This window comes from Phalaenopsis equestris, unplaced genomic scaffold (genome assembly GCF_001263595.1).
Source record: "Phalaenopsis equestris unplaced genomic scaffold, ASM126359v1 Scaffold000002, whole genome shotgun sequence".
In the NCBI taxonomy this organism is placed as follows: Eukaryota; Viridiplantae; Streptophyta; class Magnoliopsida; order Asparagales; family Orchidaceae; genus Phalaenopsis; species Phalaenopsis equestris.
The window spans coordinates 75,591,666-75,611,394 of record NW_018164444.1 but is presented as its reverse complement, the minus strand read 5'-3'; the positions used below and the strand labels follow the sequence as shown (position 1 = coordinate 75,611,394).

At 35.1% G+C, this 19,729-nt stretch overlaps 1 protein-coding gene across 1 annotated transcript in view; it reads left to right on the top strand.

Annotated features, from left to right (window-relative positions):
- The first annotated feature begins 15,440 nt into the window (after positions 1–15,440).
- LOC110017804 (3-oxoacyl-[acyl-carrier-protein] reductase FabG-like) overlaps positions 15,441–19,729 on the top strand; it is a 9,515-nt gene continuing 5,226 nt past the window's right edge. Inside the window, exon 1 of the mRNA XM_020714917.1 lies at positions 15,441–15,851. Within this exon, the coding sequence (XP_020570576.1) occupies positions 15,494–15,851 (358 nt within the window). The 5' untranslated portion in view covers positions 15,441–15,493. The remainder of the gene's footprint in view (positions 15,852–19,729) is intronic.

The window sequence follows — 19,729 nt, the reverse complement described above, 5'->3', positions numbered from 1 at the left end:
GTATTTTATTTTTAAAAAAATAGGGGTGTGTGCATACATGGCACATAATTTCTATCTATTTATATATCTCACACTTAGAACTTTTATATTTACACACATAGCATCCAAAATTTTAATATCATATTAAAAATAGCAGTATTATTATTTTTTAAAAGGGTATTTTATATGTTTTAATGCATTGGTTTAAAGTGCCAAGCTGCTATGAATGTAAATATTCATGTTTAGGTGTGAGATATGGAAATACATGAAACCTGTGTGCTATGTATGTAAATGTCTCTAAAAAAGTAATTGTGTTATTTTTTACATGATATTAAAGATTTGAATGTTATGCATGTAAACATGAAAGTTTAGGTGTTAGATATGTAAATATGTAAATAGATAAGAAAATAGATAAGAATTGTGTGGTATGTATGTAAATGTCTCTAATTTTAAATTTGGTTTAATTACATACAGACCACCTGAAATATTGGTCTGTATGTAATTGACCCTTTAAATTTTTAGCAATAAAGTGGGTGACAGTTACAATACTCGACAGCTACAAATTGATCCCAACTCCCGAATTGGGTGCTGGTCAAATTCAAAGATTGACATTCTAATCAATTTGACTTCCAAGTCAAAATAAATAACAAGTTTTGAGTTGACTCTCTTGTTCACGACTGACTTGACTTATTATCTTTCAACATATACTATTAATTCTGAATAACCTTATTTAATATTAAATTAATTAAATATTATTGTATTTAATAGAATTAGTTGATATTATGGTTTATAGAACAGAAATATGTTATGTATTTAAGAGATTAAATGGATTGGAGAAAAGGCTAAGGAGAAAGTGTTCAAGTAGGAGCTGCATTAGAAATGTTGGTGTAATTATGGATAAAAATTTGAAAGATATTGTTATAAAAATTAATAGAATTGGAGATCAAATTATAGTCTTAATGATTGTTATTGATACTAAGATTTTTGATGTTATCAGTGATTATACTCCTCAAGTAGGTTTAGATATATGTTTAAAAGAAAAGTTTTGTAATAACTTAGATGAATTAATATATATAATACATCTTGAAGAAAGAATTTTTATTGGATGGACTGTTGGTAGAGTGATAGAAGATTTTAGAATTATTCATGGTGGCTACGTTTTTGTAGTGATTAATGAAGGAGGTGGAATCATATTAGATTTTGCTTTAACATATACTTTTATTATTGCTAATACTTTGTTTAAGAAAAGAGATGAGCATATTGTTACATATAATAATGAATCTAATGAAACATAAATTGATTATTTTCTTATAAGAAAAAAGAGATTATGGAGAATATAAATATTGTAAGGTCATTCTAAGTGAAAATTTAAGGACTCAATATTGATAATTAGTTCTGAATTTTAAGATGAATAGTTGTAAGATAAAGAATGCAATGAAACATTATTACAAAATTAGATGAGACACTTAAAAATCACAAATAAAATTATTTCTATCAATAAACTTCAAGATTTCAAGATTTGGATTGTTCATGAAGAAATAAATCCTAAGTGAGATAAAGTAATAAGTATTATTAAACCGGTAACAAAAGATGTACTTGGATGATCAAAAAGTCAAGTTTTTATAAATAAAAAAAAGTTTGTGGTAGAATAATAATGTGCAAGAACATATAGAATATAAGAATTTGTGTTATAAAAATTGGTTTAAATGTAAAAGCTTAGAGAATTGGAAATTTATATTAAAGATGGTTGGCCGTTAGAGCGTAAAAGAGAATAATTTGTGATGCTAAACTTTCATTTTTAGTGATATTTATAATAGATTAGATACTACAGAGGGTGAAAAATATATGTACTAACTAACCAATTAAAAAAAAAATAAAGATTTAACTAAGTAAAGTGTATTAAAGATGAAAATTAAAAAGTGTTTCTCTTAGAAGAAATATTCAATATAATTTTTTAAAAAATTTTGAAAATAAGATCAACCTTAGTGATCTTAATATCATTAATAATAATAAAACATTTTATTTTTACCGTCGCATTAGTAAAAAGTGATTGAGGAGGCTTTAAGGAAAACTAAGGGTGGAAAATCAGTAAAACATAATAGTGTCCCAATTGAAGTGTGGAAATGTTTAGGAGAATTGAGAGTTTCTTGGCTTACGAATGTCTCTAATTTTATTTTAAAATCTGAAAAGATGTCTTGAGGAGTGAAGGAGAGTATTTTGGTCCTCATTTTTAAGAATAAAGGGGATGCATAAGTATTTACAAATAATAGAGGAATTAAGTTGATGTGTCATACTTTAAAATTATGGGAGAGGGTAATTGAACATATGTTAAGACATGATACAAAATTTCTCATAATCAATTTGGATTTATGCCAGACAGGTCTACTATTGATGCTATACATTTATTGAGAGGTTTGATGGAGAAGTACAGAGTGAATAAGGAGGATCTACATATGATTTTTGTTGATTTAGAAAAAGCTTATGATAAGGTTCCAAGAGAAGTCATTTGAAATGTTCTAGATAACAAAGGTGATGATATGACTTTTTTCATGTCAATAAAGATATGTATGCTAGAGGTGTTACTTTTGTTTGAATAGGGAGGATTAACAAAGTGTTTCCTTATTACAGTTAGATTACATCAGGGATTGACTTTAAGCTCATATTCTTTTGCTTTAGTTATGGATGCTCTTACTATACATGTACAAGAGGATGTACCTTGGTGTATGCTTTTCACCGATGATATCCTTTTTGCAGATAAGACAAGATGAGTTCAAGAAAAACTTAAATTATGGAGGTCTACATTGAAGTCTAAAGGCGTTCGTTTGAGTAGATCTAAAACTGAAAACACAAAATATAATTTTAATAGAAGTTGCTCTAGTGGCATATTTGTAACTATGGGTGATCAAATCATTAAAAGGTGTGAACATTTTAAATATCTCGGGTCCATTGTTCAAAGCGATGGTGATATAGATGGACATGTTATCATGTTATTAGTAGAATGTAGAATTCAAGTTGGTTGGTTAAAGTGGAGGAATGCATTGTGGTTATTGTGTGATAGAAACGTACCACTTGGACTAAAATGAAAACTTTCTGGGATGGTGGTAAGACTCGCAATGCTCTATAGCGCATAATGTTGGTCCTTAAAAGAGAAGCATAAAACAAAATTAAGTGTTGATGAGATGAGAATGAGCAGGTTGATGAGTGACTAGACACTGAGAGAGAAAATGTGAAATGGATATATATGTGATAGGGCTGGTGTAGCTCCAGTGGTGAACAAGATTAAAGAAAGTCGTCTTAGATGGTTTGGTCACATTAAAGATCGACCAATTGATGATCTAGTTAGGAGAGTAGGTGTTCTTAATTCTATTTATGTTAAGAAAGGGAGAGTAAACTTAAAACGACTTGGGTATATTGTATAGAAAATGATCTTAATCTATTAGAATTAAATGAAAATATGACGCTCAATAAGACACAATAGAGAAAAAAGATTCATTTAGCCGACCCTTTGAATAAAGATTTGTTGTTGTTATTGTTGTGTTAAATGAAACAAAGAAAAAACTCTCAATCACTTAATCATAACCCTAATTGAAAGATAAAATATTTTAATTCACGTCGTTGTTCGTAGTACGCCATTTGTTTATAATACGCCATTAATAGCAAGCAAAGAACTAAAGCTCTCATTGCATGATGTAAAAAATATATTTTATATGTATATATATCATATGCATGGCTGCCAAATAAGATTGATGTACCTGGTCGGGCATGATCAACAAGGTTTAATGAGCTCATATATTTAACAACCCAAACAAAAAATAAAAAATTATTTGCTAAAAAAAATTTCAATATATATATATATATTTTATGAAATTTTTATCTCCAATAATTTTTTAATGAATTAATCACAAACTAAAACACGTCATCAGAATAGTAGCCTCAGGTGATTTATTGTGGAGAGGGCTTTCATGGATGATCCCGATTGGCTGTAGGAACTGTGATTACAGCACCAACCAGAGGTGGAGGTGTGGAGAGCCACATTGCAGGCGATGAAGGCTAAGGATGAGAGGAGTGGGGCCCACTCTTACTATTATTATTATTATTATTATTATTATTATCATCCATTTTGAATGAATTCGGATTTAACCTGAAATTAGAATTCATTCAAGTATAAATTTCAGTTTGAGCTACATTTTGATGGTATTAGGACTCGGATTAGGATGATTTTAATATGGTTGAAGTAATCTCGTTGGAACACGTCTTTACAATCATAAATTTCATTTATAAGAGTTTTGATAACTTTTAAAATTGATGCATCACCAAAAGTTTTTATCATGAATCTCGATAAATAATCCTCTAAATTTAAATTGATGCCTCGATTTCAATAGGCACATAGTCAAATTGGCCGCATCGACAATACAAACACAATGAGGAAATTTTTGTTTGATTTAGGTCCAATCAAGCGCATATCAAATCATTAGAGCACGTTTGGAAGCTTTGAATTGTCAATTGAATGTTCAAATGAATTCTAAATTTGAAAATTTTATAGTCGAACTAAGCATCTCGACGAGAAAAATCCAATAAGTTTAAGATCTTAAATAATTCAAAAACAATCTATGATCAAGGGAGATTAACAAAGGCTGTCTGATAGGGTGGTTAGAGAAGTTTGCATCAAAAGACCAAAATACACCTCCCCAGAAGACTTTAAATAGACCCCCTCTCTTCACTTGAGATGGGAGAGGAGAGAAAAGTGAAATTTCAGAGCATATTATGGAGAGAAGCCTTGACAATAACCACTGCCCTCTATAGCCACCAATCATTGTAGACCACTGCCTCTCGGCTGCCGTCGTTTATCGCTGGCTGTCACTGTCTACCATAGCCAACCACTGGCCTTTGGCGACCTCTACTTGCAACGGTTGTATATGAAATATTGTTGTTGTGTTTAACACATACATTGAAGACGTGACCATAGCCACCGACCTTCGTAGCTATCAACCAACATCAACCATTTTCTATTGGCCACCATTGACTACTGCTTATTGGCTGCCGTCAACCACCATCAGTCTTCATTGCCTATCGTTGACACTAACAACTGTTTTAATCTAAATATGTCTTTCGTGGTTAATTACTATTGTTACAGTTTTCAAGTATAGCTTCTATGACCAATTACTATTATTACAGTCACCAACTACAACCTTAATGACCAATTATTGCCTTAGTAGCCACAAACTACAATTTTTGTGTGCAACTACCATTGTTACAGATTCCAACTACGTCCTCGATGGTCAAATGATGTTATTGCAGTCACCTGCTACACCATTTATGGCTGACTATTGTCTTTATAGTCACCATCCATAGCATATGTGGGCAACTATTACTTTTACAGCTTCCAACAATGATTTTTGTGGTCAATTGTTGTTATTACAAGCACTAGCTATAGCCTTTATAGCTAACTATTACCTTTGCAGCCACCAACTATGACATTTGTGGCTAGCTGCAGTTACAGTTTCCAACTATGACCTCTATGACGAACTGTTGTTATTACAATCACCAACTACAATCTTAATGACCAACTATTGCCTTTGTAGCCGCTAACAACAGTCTTTGTGAAAAACTAATATTATTATAGCTTCCATCTATGACCTCCGTGATTAAATGATGTTATTACATACATCAACTACAACCTTAAAGACCATGTGTTGCCTTTGTTGCAAACAATTAGAAAACATTTTTTTATGGCCAACTACTACCATTATAGCCACCAACTGTGACCTTTATGGTGAACAAATATTATTGCAGCTTTCAACTATGGCCTTTATGACCAATTGTCACTATTGCAACCACCGAATATAGCTTTTGTAGTGACTAACAATGATGTTTGTTGCCAAGTATTGCTATTACAACAAAAAATCACATTTGTTGTAGCACAATTGTGACTATTACAACTAAATTATTTTTGTACATCTGTGTTTATCAGTTTTTTGATTTTATCTTCTCTAATTCAGGGGAAGAGTGAATATAAGTGATGCATGAAAGAAAATCACTGCAATAGAGTAGCAGATTATCGTGGTAGCGTGGTACAAAGATTCAACACACACTCAAAAGAGAGAAAAAACAACTAGTAATGACACCATAAATTCCAACGTAGAAAAACCGGAAAGGAAAAAATTCACGGGGCCTAGCCCAGCTGAAGAAATACATTATGAACTAGAAATTACATGTACAATCCCTCGTCCCACAGGCAAGAAATGGTTAAACACTCTTAGAAGTTACATCTATGCATGAATGAATTTCTTGTTAGAATTCGGTGGCAGTCGATGGTCGTTGGAGATGATCGATGGCGCTCAGCAGTGATCAACGATAGTCGGTCGCGATCGACGGAGGTCGATAGCTGTCAAGGACGATCGGCGGTGGTGGTTAACGATGGTCGGCAGTGATCAATGGCGGTTGACGACGATAGATGTTGGCAAGAGTGTTGTTGGACTTCAACTCCTTCTCAAAGTTTTAAGTTCTTTATCAATCCTCAAGTCACCCCCCCCCCCCCCCCCCCCCCACCCCCCATACGCATAAGAGGGGTGGTGCTCTATTTATAGTGTGCTGAGTGCAATAAATGCATGAATATAAACAACTTTCATTGGACGGTCTCAGAAAGCTTCCTTCGACCACACGACGTTTGATGGACATTCGAGTATCTTAATGATGTCGGAATTGAGTGATCTTAGGTTCGTTGGATTTTTCTTGTTGAGATGCTCGATTCTACTATGAACTCGCTGAATTAGACTTCCGTTTGACTTTTCAAATGTGTCTAGAAGTCTTCCTAAAATGGTTTGATGGCTTGATCAGGGCGCGATTTGGTTCATATTGGATTAATGTTGGTACCATTTGATCCGTTTTGTCAAACCGGTTAGTTTGATTGTAAATTTGTTGAATCAGACATATGGATGATTCTTTATAAGAGTTTGAATATTTCTTAATAAAAAAGATTGCTCGAGATCTGTGTCATTCTTTGAGATTCGTGTTAGGCAATGGGAATTTGTTAATGACACATCACTAAGTACTTACAATTACATAATGGATTACTTTGTTTGGACTAGGCCCTATGGTTTTTCCCTTTATAGTATTTTTCCACCTTAAAATTCTGATGTTTCCTCATCTACCTTTCATTTATCGATTTGTGTTAGATTTTCATTTGATGTCAAGACGTTAAATTATCATTCTACCACCACAAATATTCAAACATGCAACAAAAATAATTTCCAAAATTTTCTAATTTAATTGAGTGTTTTTCATAAAAAATATGCTAAAATTTGAACTTGATTAAGTTTATTTTCTGACTCACATCAGATGTTTTCACGTTTATTAGAATTTGTCGAATTAGCATGCTGTACCTATTGATTTTAAAATAGTCCTTCGCCAATGAGTAGTAAATTGAGGATTTACAAATACATAGGAAATAGCACATTGAAGCAGTAGGAATGCAGGCTTAAAAAATAAACATAAAAATTAATAAATAAATAAAAAGTGAGCGAAAGAGTTTATCCCAAATGTAATTCAGCTTCAATAACAAGAAAATTCAAGACATTTTTTTCAAAAAAAACAAAAAAAACATAAATTAAAACAAAATGTGGAGATTTCTTCTTGATTTGTCCACTTAGATTTGTTAAATTAGGATGAAACAGTATGACAAGCATGACTGCCAAAACAATGTTTGCGTTCGATTCTGTTCAGCTCAATACAAAAATAACAAACTTTTATCCCACTAAGTGGAGTCGGCTACGTGAATTCTCTTTCTCCATTGTGTCTTATTAAATATAATATTTTCATTCAATTCTAATAAATTAAGATCATTTTCTGTAGAATATGCCCAAGTCAGTCTATGTCTACTTTTGCCTTCGCAACATAAGTCAAATCTAAAATATATACTCTCCTAATCATATCATCAGATGATCGATGTTTAATGTGACCAAACCATCTAAGACAACTCTCTCTAATTTTATCGGTCATTGGAGCTACAACAACCCTATTACAGACATATGTTCATCGAATCATTTTCAGAAGCTCATTTATTTAACACACAAAAAATAAACAAAAACTTGTTTAATCATATTTGACTCAATAGAAGCTAGTTTATGTGCTATCTACGAATATTCCCAACAGAAAAATGATGTAAATTTATGGAGGAGAAAACAAATGCTTGCCCTATCAAGAATCTTATCTGTATTTATTAGCAGCACCAATGCTGCAGAATATTTCCCCCTGCTGCTGAAGGTTCCTACCTAACCCCAATCCCTACCTACCAAACGGCATGACCCACGTGTTTATTCCATTTCGATATTCTATTTTTCTTTTTTGCAAAAAACGGTAGCTTCGTCTGCCATTCCCTTCGTGTAAATTCTTCTTATAATTCTGTTCTTCAGTTTTTGGAAATGTATAACATTACTGAATCAATGAATTCAGTTTTGTGTTTTTGATTGTGTTAATCGAAAGTTTTTATTTTGCACAAATTCAGAACTTCTCTAAGACTTTTATTTTGATATTTGATGGTTGATGCGTGCTAGAAAGTTTGCGGCAATAGAGTGTGGATCATCGTTTTGGCGTTGCACGAGAATTCAACACGAGCTCAGGTGAAAGAAAATAACCAACAATGATGACAGAAATTTTTACGTAAAAAAACCAGTAAAATTGAAGCTTGAATGTCTTGCTTAAAAGATTGCATCGAAATTTATGTCATGCCTCGAGATTCGTGTTTTATGATGAAGATTTGTTTGTGGCATATCAATGATTTTATACAATTCTTCATCATATAGTTTAATTATATAAAAACAGAAGAAAATAACAACCAGTTTACATGGTAGTAATTCTGTTTAATGTCATGTAAATTGTTTGTGGTATAGTTTTTTCTGTGATGACTTTTCTATTATGCGTAGGACCTCTTATCTTTAGTCTCTACAAGTAAATGCTCCAAGCCAATGAAAAAATAATAACTTGTTTTGAAAATATGTTTATTATAGAAGCTCTGTCATGATTAGTTGTAGCTATCTAGTAATTTTGATTGAAAATTTCAATGTGCACTTAGCATTGAATCTTTCTTCTTTGTATTGAAAAAAATGATCTCTGAATTGCAGACTAAAACTCATTTTTCACTGGAAGCAGTCATAATATTGAAGATATTTCAGGCTCTTTAATATTTCTTAGTTTTCTATTACATAAAAAAATAATGATGATTTACATCCATACTACTCAGTTAAAAATATATTGTTCAATGATGAAGTAGGGCGACTTGAACTCATTTGTCACAAACACAAGAAGTGCAAATAAAATTTCAAGTTAGTCATTGCATGGGAAACAAAGTATAGCTTGATCGTTGCTTGAGTTGAGTTAGATTAGATGAACTCTGTTAGCATTGGGCTTATTCTGTTGAGATAGTTTGTCTACAAATTTATTGGAATCGAGGCCTGAATGATTCAAAAATTGAATTTAAAATATTATTTATAAAAATACATCGAGATTCGTGTTTGATGATAAAAATTTTTTGATGACACGTTAATATGATAATTCATATGTAATTTTTTTTAACTTTTTCAATAAATATAAAAAAATAATTTATATGTATTTACTTTATGAACAATCAAACAAGCTCAAGTAATTTGAATAAACAACTTTTTATTTTGCTTTACATGCATATAACCAAATAGAAAAAAAAATAAAATTTATCAGGAGAGGCCACATGACTCCCACCCCCACTCCCATACCCACCCCAGTCATTACGTCAATCATCACCCCCGTCACCGCCCCTTATTCCACATCAACCCCCGCTACACACCCACTCACGCCGCACACTCACCCCCACCACTGCTCTGACCCCCAAGTCTACACTCGCCTACGCACTCGCCCTCACCCTCACACTCACCCCCGCCTTCGCCACCACCCGCGCACCCACCCCCACCGCCCTTCCCCACCCCCCGCGCCCCCACCCCCACCGTTACACCCACCCAAACCCCGATCCCTACCCCCACCCCTACCTTCACATCTACCTCCACCCCGACTGCAAAGGGGTTGAGTGCATCAAAGGTCCACTCTACCCCAACTACCGAACAGGCAACATCTACCGCATCGAGCCTGTCGACAACATGTAAGTTTTTATTAAGATATTTTCAGTAATCTTTTTATTTTTTTCAATTTAATATAAAAATAACAAATTATTGTTTAAGTTTCTACTTTCTGATCCAGACTATTCATGCCAATCATGATATCATTCGGAGCAAGTACGACTTAGCATACTTGTCGTGGAAGGAGATTTTGATGGTCATTCGGGATCTTTGGTCTCTAAAGTTTGCGTCATTATCGTCCACAAATAACTTAAGTTGTTTTTTTTATTTATCAATCAAACATAATCTCTGTAATATTTACAAAAAAAATTCTCCTGATGCCCTCAACAATAGGCACAACTTCAAGTGCGGTGGCAGCGATCGCCTTCGGGACATGTTTGCCAATATCTGGAAATCATGAAATCAATCTTTGTGGCTCGAAGGGGATGTTTTTGTTATGCTGCTTAAGTCCTAAGATCCTCTGAACTAGTAAAAGAAGAGGGAACAAGTAAAGCAGAACAAGCGGTCGGACTCTGGAAGCATGGGGCTCTCTAAGTACACTGATGAGGGGCTCTCACATACATAATACAAGCGGAGGCTGGTGAGGTTTCATTTAGTATATAAGGTTTTTTATAGTTCAAACATGTATTATAACTAGTCGTTCTATGGACAGATTGTAGAGATTGGATGAGAGCCCTCCGCTACCGATGCACATGAGCGCACTCACAGGAGGCGGTCCGACCAGTCCTGGATCGATTATAGATTCCATGCGACGAAGGTAATTGATGAGTTAAACTAGTTTGATGTTAATACATTTTAGCTCTAACAAAATGTAACTACTTTTGTTTGCAAGAGATATCCCAACAGCTGAAGGAGAGCAGATCCCAGTCGTCAGCAGGTATTACAATCCACAAGTGTGACTCTTCCAAGTACGACCTGTGGAGGGAGGCTGCTGGAGGAAAGAAGAAGGGTCGAGCCTAAGAGCTCGGGGCACAGAGGACACCTACATTCACCCCTCCATTAGTGCATCTGCGGCTTCTACCTCTAACACAGAATGAGGATATCAACAAATGTATTGTGGCATTCTTTACAGAGATGGAGGTTCACTTTTCTTAGATAAAGTCAGAGCTAGAGGCAAACATGGTTGTGTGTGTGTGCGTGGTTGGGCAAGAGCACATAAATGTGTCGACATGAATCTCGAGAAAAACCAACAGAATAAGAAACAGGAAAGTACAACAATGATGACCTACAGACCAAAAACCAAGATACATAAAGCAGAGAGAAGGTCTTAGCCCAAATCTCTCCACAACATTGTCACTAGCCTCATAAGAGATTCCAAGATATTCATCAGAAGGTCAAGGGTTTTACCATGATATACTCCACGAAGACCCCGAAGGATTTTTTTGCCAAAGGGTTGAGCTACCTGTTGGATTACAGTGATTCATTCTCTGCATGGCAGTCCATCCTGACGATAAAAAACATCTCATCTAGGGGTCGCTAGTCGACAACCGAATCAAACCAACCGACCGGTAGACTCAATCCCACCGAGCCAACTCCGAATGATCAAAGATCAACAAGAGTCGACCATTAGCCCTAACTCGGCATTTCAGACGAGCCCTGTTGAACCAAGGTCAGTTGATCCCAGCCGACCCAGTAATAAGGTAGCCGAATCATGAACTCTTTTATGTAAATATGTAAAATGCCATGTAACACCACAATTAAAGTAGAAGCATGTAATTTTTCACTTTTGTATCATCTCTCCTATAAAAAGGATGTTCATTTCTTCACTAAGAGTTAATAAAAAGCCTATTCTACTATTCATTTATGTGCGCAGACACACACGTTCTTTCTCTTTCTCTTTTTCATTATCTCTCTTTCCTATTTTATGCTCTATTCCTTAAGTGTAAGATTCAGATTCAACAATACACACACACAAATTTATATTTGTGTTGTAGAATATATATTATTTCATAAATAAAAGAGAAACACACCATGTTATTGGGATATTAGAAATGCCGAAAATCTAAAGAAGTACATAATTAGGTATTAATTCGGTATAAGATTTGTATGCTTGGTAAGAGCTGTTGATTAATGATCAATGCAGGCTGTGTACATTGCAAACCTACCACCGAATGGCTGAAAAGTACAATTTTCTTTTTTAAATCATGTGCGTTCACATTCAGAAGTGAAACCGCTCGAGCTTTAGAATCATAAATCAAAAAAAATTTCTAAAAAAAATGTTTTTGCACTTTCAAGTAATTAAGAAATACTACTTGTTGAAAGTATAAAAAAAAAATGCAAAATTATCTTAATTATGTAATTTTATATTGACTCTTTAGTCTAATATAATTAATTTGTTTATAAATTTGAATAATTTGTTAATCTAAAAGTCTTCTGATGAATAATTATTAGTGTCATACTTTTGGTTATTATGATTAGCATTTTTTAGCTTTTCTTTATTAATTGATTTTTCTATGAATTTACATATTGATTTAATACCTATTAGCATTTATTTATGTTATATAGTTAATAAAAAGATTTTATGTTTTATTATTTTCTTGGGGTAGGTGTACAGTGCAATGTGGCATATTATAAATTTTATTTTGATTTCAATCAATATAGTATATATTTAAGCACTTCAGTTATTATCTAATTTAGGATGTGTTTGGGGCAATTGTTGTTTTTCCAAGAAACAACTGTGAAGCTGTTTTTTTGGAGAAACAACTTCTCAGGTGCTGTAAAAAAAGTGTTATTGGAAAAACAAAATTATGTTTAGATAATTTGTTGTGTTGCATTTGTTTTAAATACAAAAAACTGTTGCCTTCACATATATAATTTTTTTGAATAACTACAATTTTCAAAATAATTATAGCAAATAACATACACAGGTCCAAGCATCTAGTAATACAAAAAATGCTCGAGGAGTCCATAGTTCTCCAATACATAAAATGTTATTAGTCATTACATGCATATATTCACAATAATAAGAACCACTAAAGTAACAAACAAGGATATAATGGTGTTCGTCTTTATGTCCTGACGATCAAGTTTTCAACATTATTTTTTTCTTCATAGCAACATCTCTGCTCACTTGATCATTGTCTGGAGTGATCTCATAAATAACATCAACCAAACAAAAACACCTATAATCTTGAGGTGTCATGTTATCAGGACAACAATAAAATCTTCTGTTATAGCTATCTTATCTTCTTGATTGGTACTTAAAATACTGTATTAAAGTGGCAATAGGAGCTCTCAAGATAACTGATGATCCTATACTCATTTTTCCTATGATTGTAATACATTGCGACTTTAATTAATAAAATAGACTCAATATTCAATAGAATAATAAAATAATTTTTTATTTTATAATAAAAAAATATATACATAAAGTACACATAAAAAAAATCCTCAATATAAAATGCTACGTAAATATAAAAATTAGACATTTAAAAATCCACAATACTCCTAAAATAGGAAATATCTAAAAGAAGGCATTACAAAATGCTGCATATATATAGTTGATGAGTTCACGAAAATATTTGTAATTTCTTCTCCTATCTGAATCATTTCATGAACACTTCTCCTACGAATATTCATTCTTACTAAAGTCTTCATCGAGCAATGAATGTCCAACCCGATGTTCAAATTCTTTCTCAAGCATACATATTGGATCTTCATTTAAAACCCAGAAATCAATATCGTCCTGAGATGTATGTCTTCATATAAAATTATATAGTGTTTTTGTTGAAACAACTATTTTGGCATTTTTTTTTAAGGAAATACGTCAACATATTTCAGAGTGTAGGCTTCTTCTTCCATACATTGAATGTTCTCTCGATAACTTTCAGTAATAACAAGCATCTTTTATTAAAAAAATTCATTCCTCTGCTTAATCACTTGGCTATTTCGTTCAAAATCAGGAAGGTGATATCTCGTGTTGAGGAATGACTTTAAGAAATATCGTTATAATGGATATCCCTAATCGACGAGGTAATATTTTTCTAACAATACCATTATTACTATAGATTCTCAAATCAAATGCTTCATGCACAGTCATGAAAGTATTAACCTAGTGACCGCATTAGAAATTTGTATTCGCGTCGACATGTTGCAAATTTAAGTATTCTGCTATAAGGAGCACTCTTTTCTCATCCAACCATCATGTACTTAAAACACATATTGAAATCAAGAGCTATTAAGTATTATATGTCGCAGCTTCACACCGTCTAATATATACAATCTTCTCATGATTACTAATATATGCATCAATGTGTGTGCCGTCAATTGCTCTGATACAATCTTATTTTAAAAATTCGTTAGATCATTATTTTTTTTATTTAAAAATGTTAATGCTAAAATAAGTTGAATATTGATACTTTGAAGAATGACATGTATCTAGTATCTCTAAGAATTTCTCTTGGTATTTATCCAAAAGTAGGATATATGGGTTGCATAATGTTGGTTGACAATTTTACGAAAGAGTTAACCCATATATCGAAATGCTTCCTAATCGTCCCTGTGGGGTGCTTGAATTGCTCAGAATCACCAACAATAGAGAGCAAAACTGAAAATCTATCGGCATCACCTCAAACACCAAACCACCAACAAATAATTTGAGAAGCACAAAGGGAAAAGAAAATAAAACCCAAATCATCAAATTACTATCAAAGAGAACAAAAGAGAAGAAGAAGAATTCTACATATAGAGAGGGGAGGCGAGGCGATTATATTGAGAATGAATGGAGGGAAGGAGCTTGGGATTTTACCCTAAAGCCGCAACGTGAAAGAATAGAGAGAGAAGACGAAGAGGGGTATTTGTGAGGATATAGCGAAGGATTAGGGAAGTGTAGAGGGATAACGATGTAATTTTGAACTCAAAACTGGGCTAAAATTGTAGAAGGCAGCCTCCCCCACCTGTTTTGGCTTTCGCCATTTCAAATTTGTTTAGCATAAAAGCACCCAAAAAACAGTTTCCCAAATGCACCATTATGCATTTTGGGACCTATAATCAGCTGATACAACACCCCCAAACAAGCCCTCAATCAGTCCCAAGTATTTAATTATCAAATTTAATTTATTAGTAGTTCATTTAAATAATTCTTTTTATTTATTTAGATAAATTCAGTATGAATAATTATTTAAAGTTTAATGAAATTGAAATCAATCCACAAATATAGTGTCGAATTTGCTTTTTTATTGGAGAAAATTTTACATACTATGAAAATACATATGAATGGACATGACCACATTAGAAGGCCGACTCCTCCAAAAAATAAAAAATAAAAAATAAAAAATAAAAAAATAGAAAAATAGAAAACAAGAAACAAATAAACTATCTATAAATAACTTCCAACACGGGAGCTCGAAAGAGGCAAACTTGAACAGGAATCCTAGCTAAAGAAATTAATTTGCCACTGCCTCAATCAACACATGGCGCTTGAGTCAATCTCTCGCTCTTCTGATTCCAGCAAGCCATGGCTAAACCTCGAAGGCAAAGTTGTTCTTATCACCGGCGCTTCCGCCGGCATTGGCCGTGAGCTTTGCCTTGATCTCGCGAAGGCCGGCTGCCTCGTTGTTGCCGCCGCACGAAGAGTCGATCGCCTCAAATCTCTCTGCGATGAAATCAACGGATGGGGGTCATCGGCCTCGGCTTCCCCTTCGTGGATCAGAGCGGTGGCCGTCCAGCTGGATGTGAACGGAAAGGGGATGGAGATTGAGGTAGAAGTAAGGAAGGCGTGGGAGGCGTTCGGAAGGATTGATGTGCTGCTGAATAACGCTGGGATTAGAGGTATGTTGAATGATTTCTTAGGTCATGTTGGGATTAGAGGTGTGTTTGAATGGTCTTTTAGGTCATGAATGATTGTGTATTGGTTTAGGGTTTATGAAGGCAGAAATTTGTTCGTCTATGGGAGGCAGCATTGGTGAGTGGAGGAATTTAAATAGGAGATGGGAAGTTGATTATGTGGTTTGGAGTTGAGGTGGGAAAGTCGAGATTTGGGAGGAGAGGAAGAAGAAAATTTGGGGGGAATTAGATACTTAACTGTCACAATTTATATATTTATAAAACTAACAACTTTTACCAGTAAAAATCCCCTTAATTAAATGAAGGGTAATATGAATAATACAAAAAGTCTTTTTATGTGAATTCATTTCTCTCTCTTTATTTTAATAAAAATACTCATTATGGAGAAAATTTGACTTTTTGATAGTTCTTATTTTCAGCTACCAATGGTTTTTTTTAAAAAAAAAATTTTATTCTTCTCTAAATTCTAACACCCAATCAGGAAGATCCTTTGATTCTATTATGTGTTTTCTGGAAAGTATGTGTTCTTACTTTTTTTCTAGTTACGAAGGTGGATTATATTCTCCTTTTATGCAACGTCTTTTTTTTTATTTTTTATTTTTTAGTTTTGTTCACTGTTAGGTAGTGGCAATTGTTGTGTTGTATATGTGAAATTTAAATCGATCGACGATGAAGCAAAAAAATAGCACGAGAAATTCACATCAGAAAATAACACAGATTTACATGGTTCGGCAAATTGCCTACATCCACGGAATTGCAGAGAATTTTACTAAGTGAGGAAATTACACCGTAGTCGATAGTCTCGACACTTACAAGAGACAACTTTATCTCTTCCTCTCTCTCTCTCTACCGAAGAGTAGCCCAAGAGGAAGAAGAAGAACCAAGTTTGATCTTCTGGCCTCACCGAAAACTGCAAACAGAACAAACACCAAAGTCTTCCACCTCTTAAGAAAAGCTTTCCCGTAAGCCTTAAACACACCGAAAAACCAAGGGAGCCAAATGTCGTGCGTATTTTCTTATTCCTTCTGTCTCAAAGCAAGCGATGCTTCGCGAAACAGAGAGGAAGCAGGAGATATGGCACCGATTCGCGAAATAAAGGGGAGGCGGGAGCGGTTTCTGGCGAAGGGACACGAAACTTCACGCGCGAAAAAGAGGAGGCGCGACTATTCGCGTGCGCGGGAGACGGGAGGCGGAGAGCGGGAGCAGGCGCGTGGGTCGTCGGGAGAGAGGGAGGCAGGCGTGAAAGGTTTCCAGCGCTAACAATCTCCCACTTGGAGACCGAACACATGCTACAACATCTCCTTCCTCAAACTGATATCCTCCACTGACGGCGTCGCCCCTTTCTTCAACATGAATCCTTCACTTTGAATCCTCTACTTTGAATCCTTCACCTCTGCAACTCAAAACCCATGTCTTCAAGTTAGAAGACCAACTGAAGCTGCGCACAACTTCAATTTCTCCAGAGTAACACCCTTTGTCAACATATCAGCAGGGTTCTGACTTCCACAAATTTTCTCAAGCATCAACTGTCCGTCATCCAACAATGATCGTATGAAGTGATATCTGATCTGAATATGCTTTGTCCTGGACTGAAATGTTGGATTCCTGGCAAGGAATATAGCGCTCTGACTGTCACTGCAGAGTACGCCCATCTGATCCTTCTTGCCTAATTCTTTCAAGAAGCCCTGTAGTCATATCATCTCCTTTGCAGCCTCTGATATTGCTATGTACTCAGCTTCTATAGTAGACAATGAAACTGTCTTCTGCAGATTAGAGCCCCATGACACTGTAGTGCAACTGCAGTGCTACCAATAGTGTAAATATAGCCTGTAGTACTTCTTCTAGTATCAATGTCTCCAGCTAGATCAGCATCAACATAGCCCCGTACCTCTGAACTCTTTCCTGAGAAACACAAGCAAGTTTCTGCAGAGCCTCTTAGGTACCTCAAGATCCACTTCACTGCTTCCCAATGTTCCTTTCCAGGATTACTCATGTATCTGCTAACGACTTCCACTGCATGGGCAATATCAGGTATGGTGCAAACCATAGCATACATAAGTGAACCAATAGCTGAAGCATAAGGAACCTTACTCATGTAATATCGTTCCTCCTCTGACTTGGGTGACTGATTCTTGTTGAGTTTCCAGTGACTTCCCAAGGGTGTGTCAATTGGTTTAGCCTTATCCATATAAAACCTGTTAAGTACCCTTTTTACATACTCAGCCTGAGAGTCTCAACATGTCTTTGACTCTATCTCTGACAATTCTCATACCAATGATTTGTTTTGCAGCTCTCAAATTCTTCATTGCAAAGTGGCAAAGTGCTCTGACATCTGCTTCTGCTCCTTCAGATTATTGATCTCCTCAATACTAGCACCTGCAATAAGCATATCATCCACATACAGCAGTAGGATGATATAAAAATTGTCGAAATAACTGACATAGCAACAGTGATCTGCCTGACATCTGTTGTACCATGCACTGTGCATGAAATTATCAAATTTCTTGTTCCACTGTCTAGGAGTTTGCTTCAGGCCATACAAGCTCTTCTTCAATCTACAAACTGACTCTTCCTTTCCTTGTACCACGAACCCTTCAGGTTGGTGCATGTAAATGTCTTCTTCAAGATCCCCATGAAGAAAAGCTGTCTTCACATCTAGCTGCTCAAGGAAGAGATCTTCAGTAGCCACTATAGACAATACCATTCTAATGGTTGTAAGCTTCACCACAGGAGAGAAAATCTCGGAATAATCAATACTGTGCTTCTGTTGAAAACCTTTTACAACAAGTCTAGTCTTGTACCTCTTACTGCCATTATGCTCAGTTTTCACCCGGTACGCCCACTTGTTATGTAATGCCTTCTTCCCAATTGGAAGATCTGCTAACTCCCAAGTCTGATTTTCAAGCAGAGAATTCATCTCCTTATTCATGGCTAGCTCCCACTTGATCGAATTTTCATCTTGCAAGATTTCTTCATAACTCTGAGGTTCTCCACCATCTGTCAGCAAAATGTAGTTCAAAGTCGGAGAATAACGTTGTGGAGAACGTCTGACCCTTTCTGACCTGCGAACTGCAACTGTAGGGGTAGACTGCTCTGAAACTGACTGTGGAACAATAGGAGTGGATGCCCTGGATTCACTCTCCTCGTCACCTGCATCTCTGTCATGCACTGTGACCTCTGGTAAATCATCAAACTTTACCAACTCAGATTCCTTCAGTGTTGTTTCAGAAACTGTACTGGACTTGTCCTTGTACATAACATTCTCATTGAAAACCACGTTCCTGCTCCTTATGATCTTCCGACTCTGATCATCCCAGAAACGATATCCAAATGCCTCATCTCCATAGCCAATGAAATAACACTTCCTTGACTTAGCCTCAAGCTTATTTCGAGCATCAGGATTAATGAGAATATAAGAACAACAACCAAAAATTTTAAGGTGAGAAAATTTTACCTCTTTCCCACTCCAGACTTCTTCAGGTAATTCACAGTTTAATGGAACAGATGACCCCCTATTGATCAAATAAACTGCAGTATTAACCGCTTCTGCCCAGAAAGTAGGTGGTAGTCCGGCGTGCAATCTCATGTTTCTAGCTCGCTCATTAATGGTCTTGTTCATGCGCTCTGCAACAACATTTTGCTGTGGTGTTCCTGAAGTGTTCTCCATTCTGATTCCCTGAGCTGCACAGTACTCATTGAACCCACCATCAATGTACTCACCACCATTATCAGACCTCAGACATTTTTCTGCTACCTTTCAAGAAACTGGTCTTCCTCTGCTTCCCCATAATGCAACTCTCGCACATGCTGAAATCAACTGACTTCAGTTCTGGTAGCTTGCCTCTGGACTGAAGTTCCTTCAT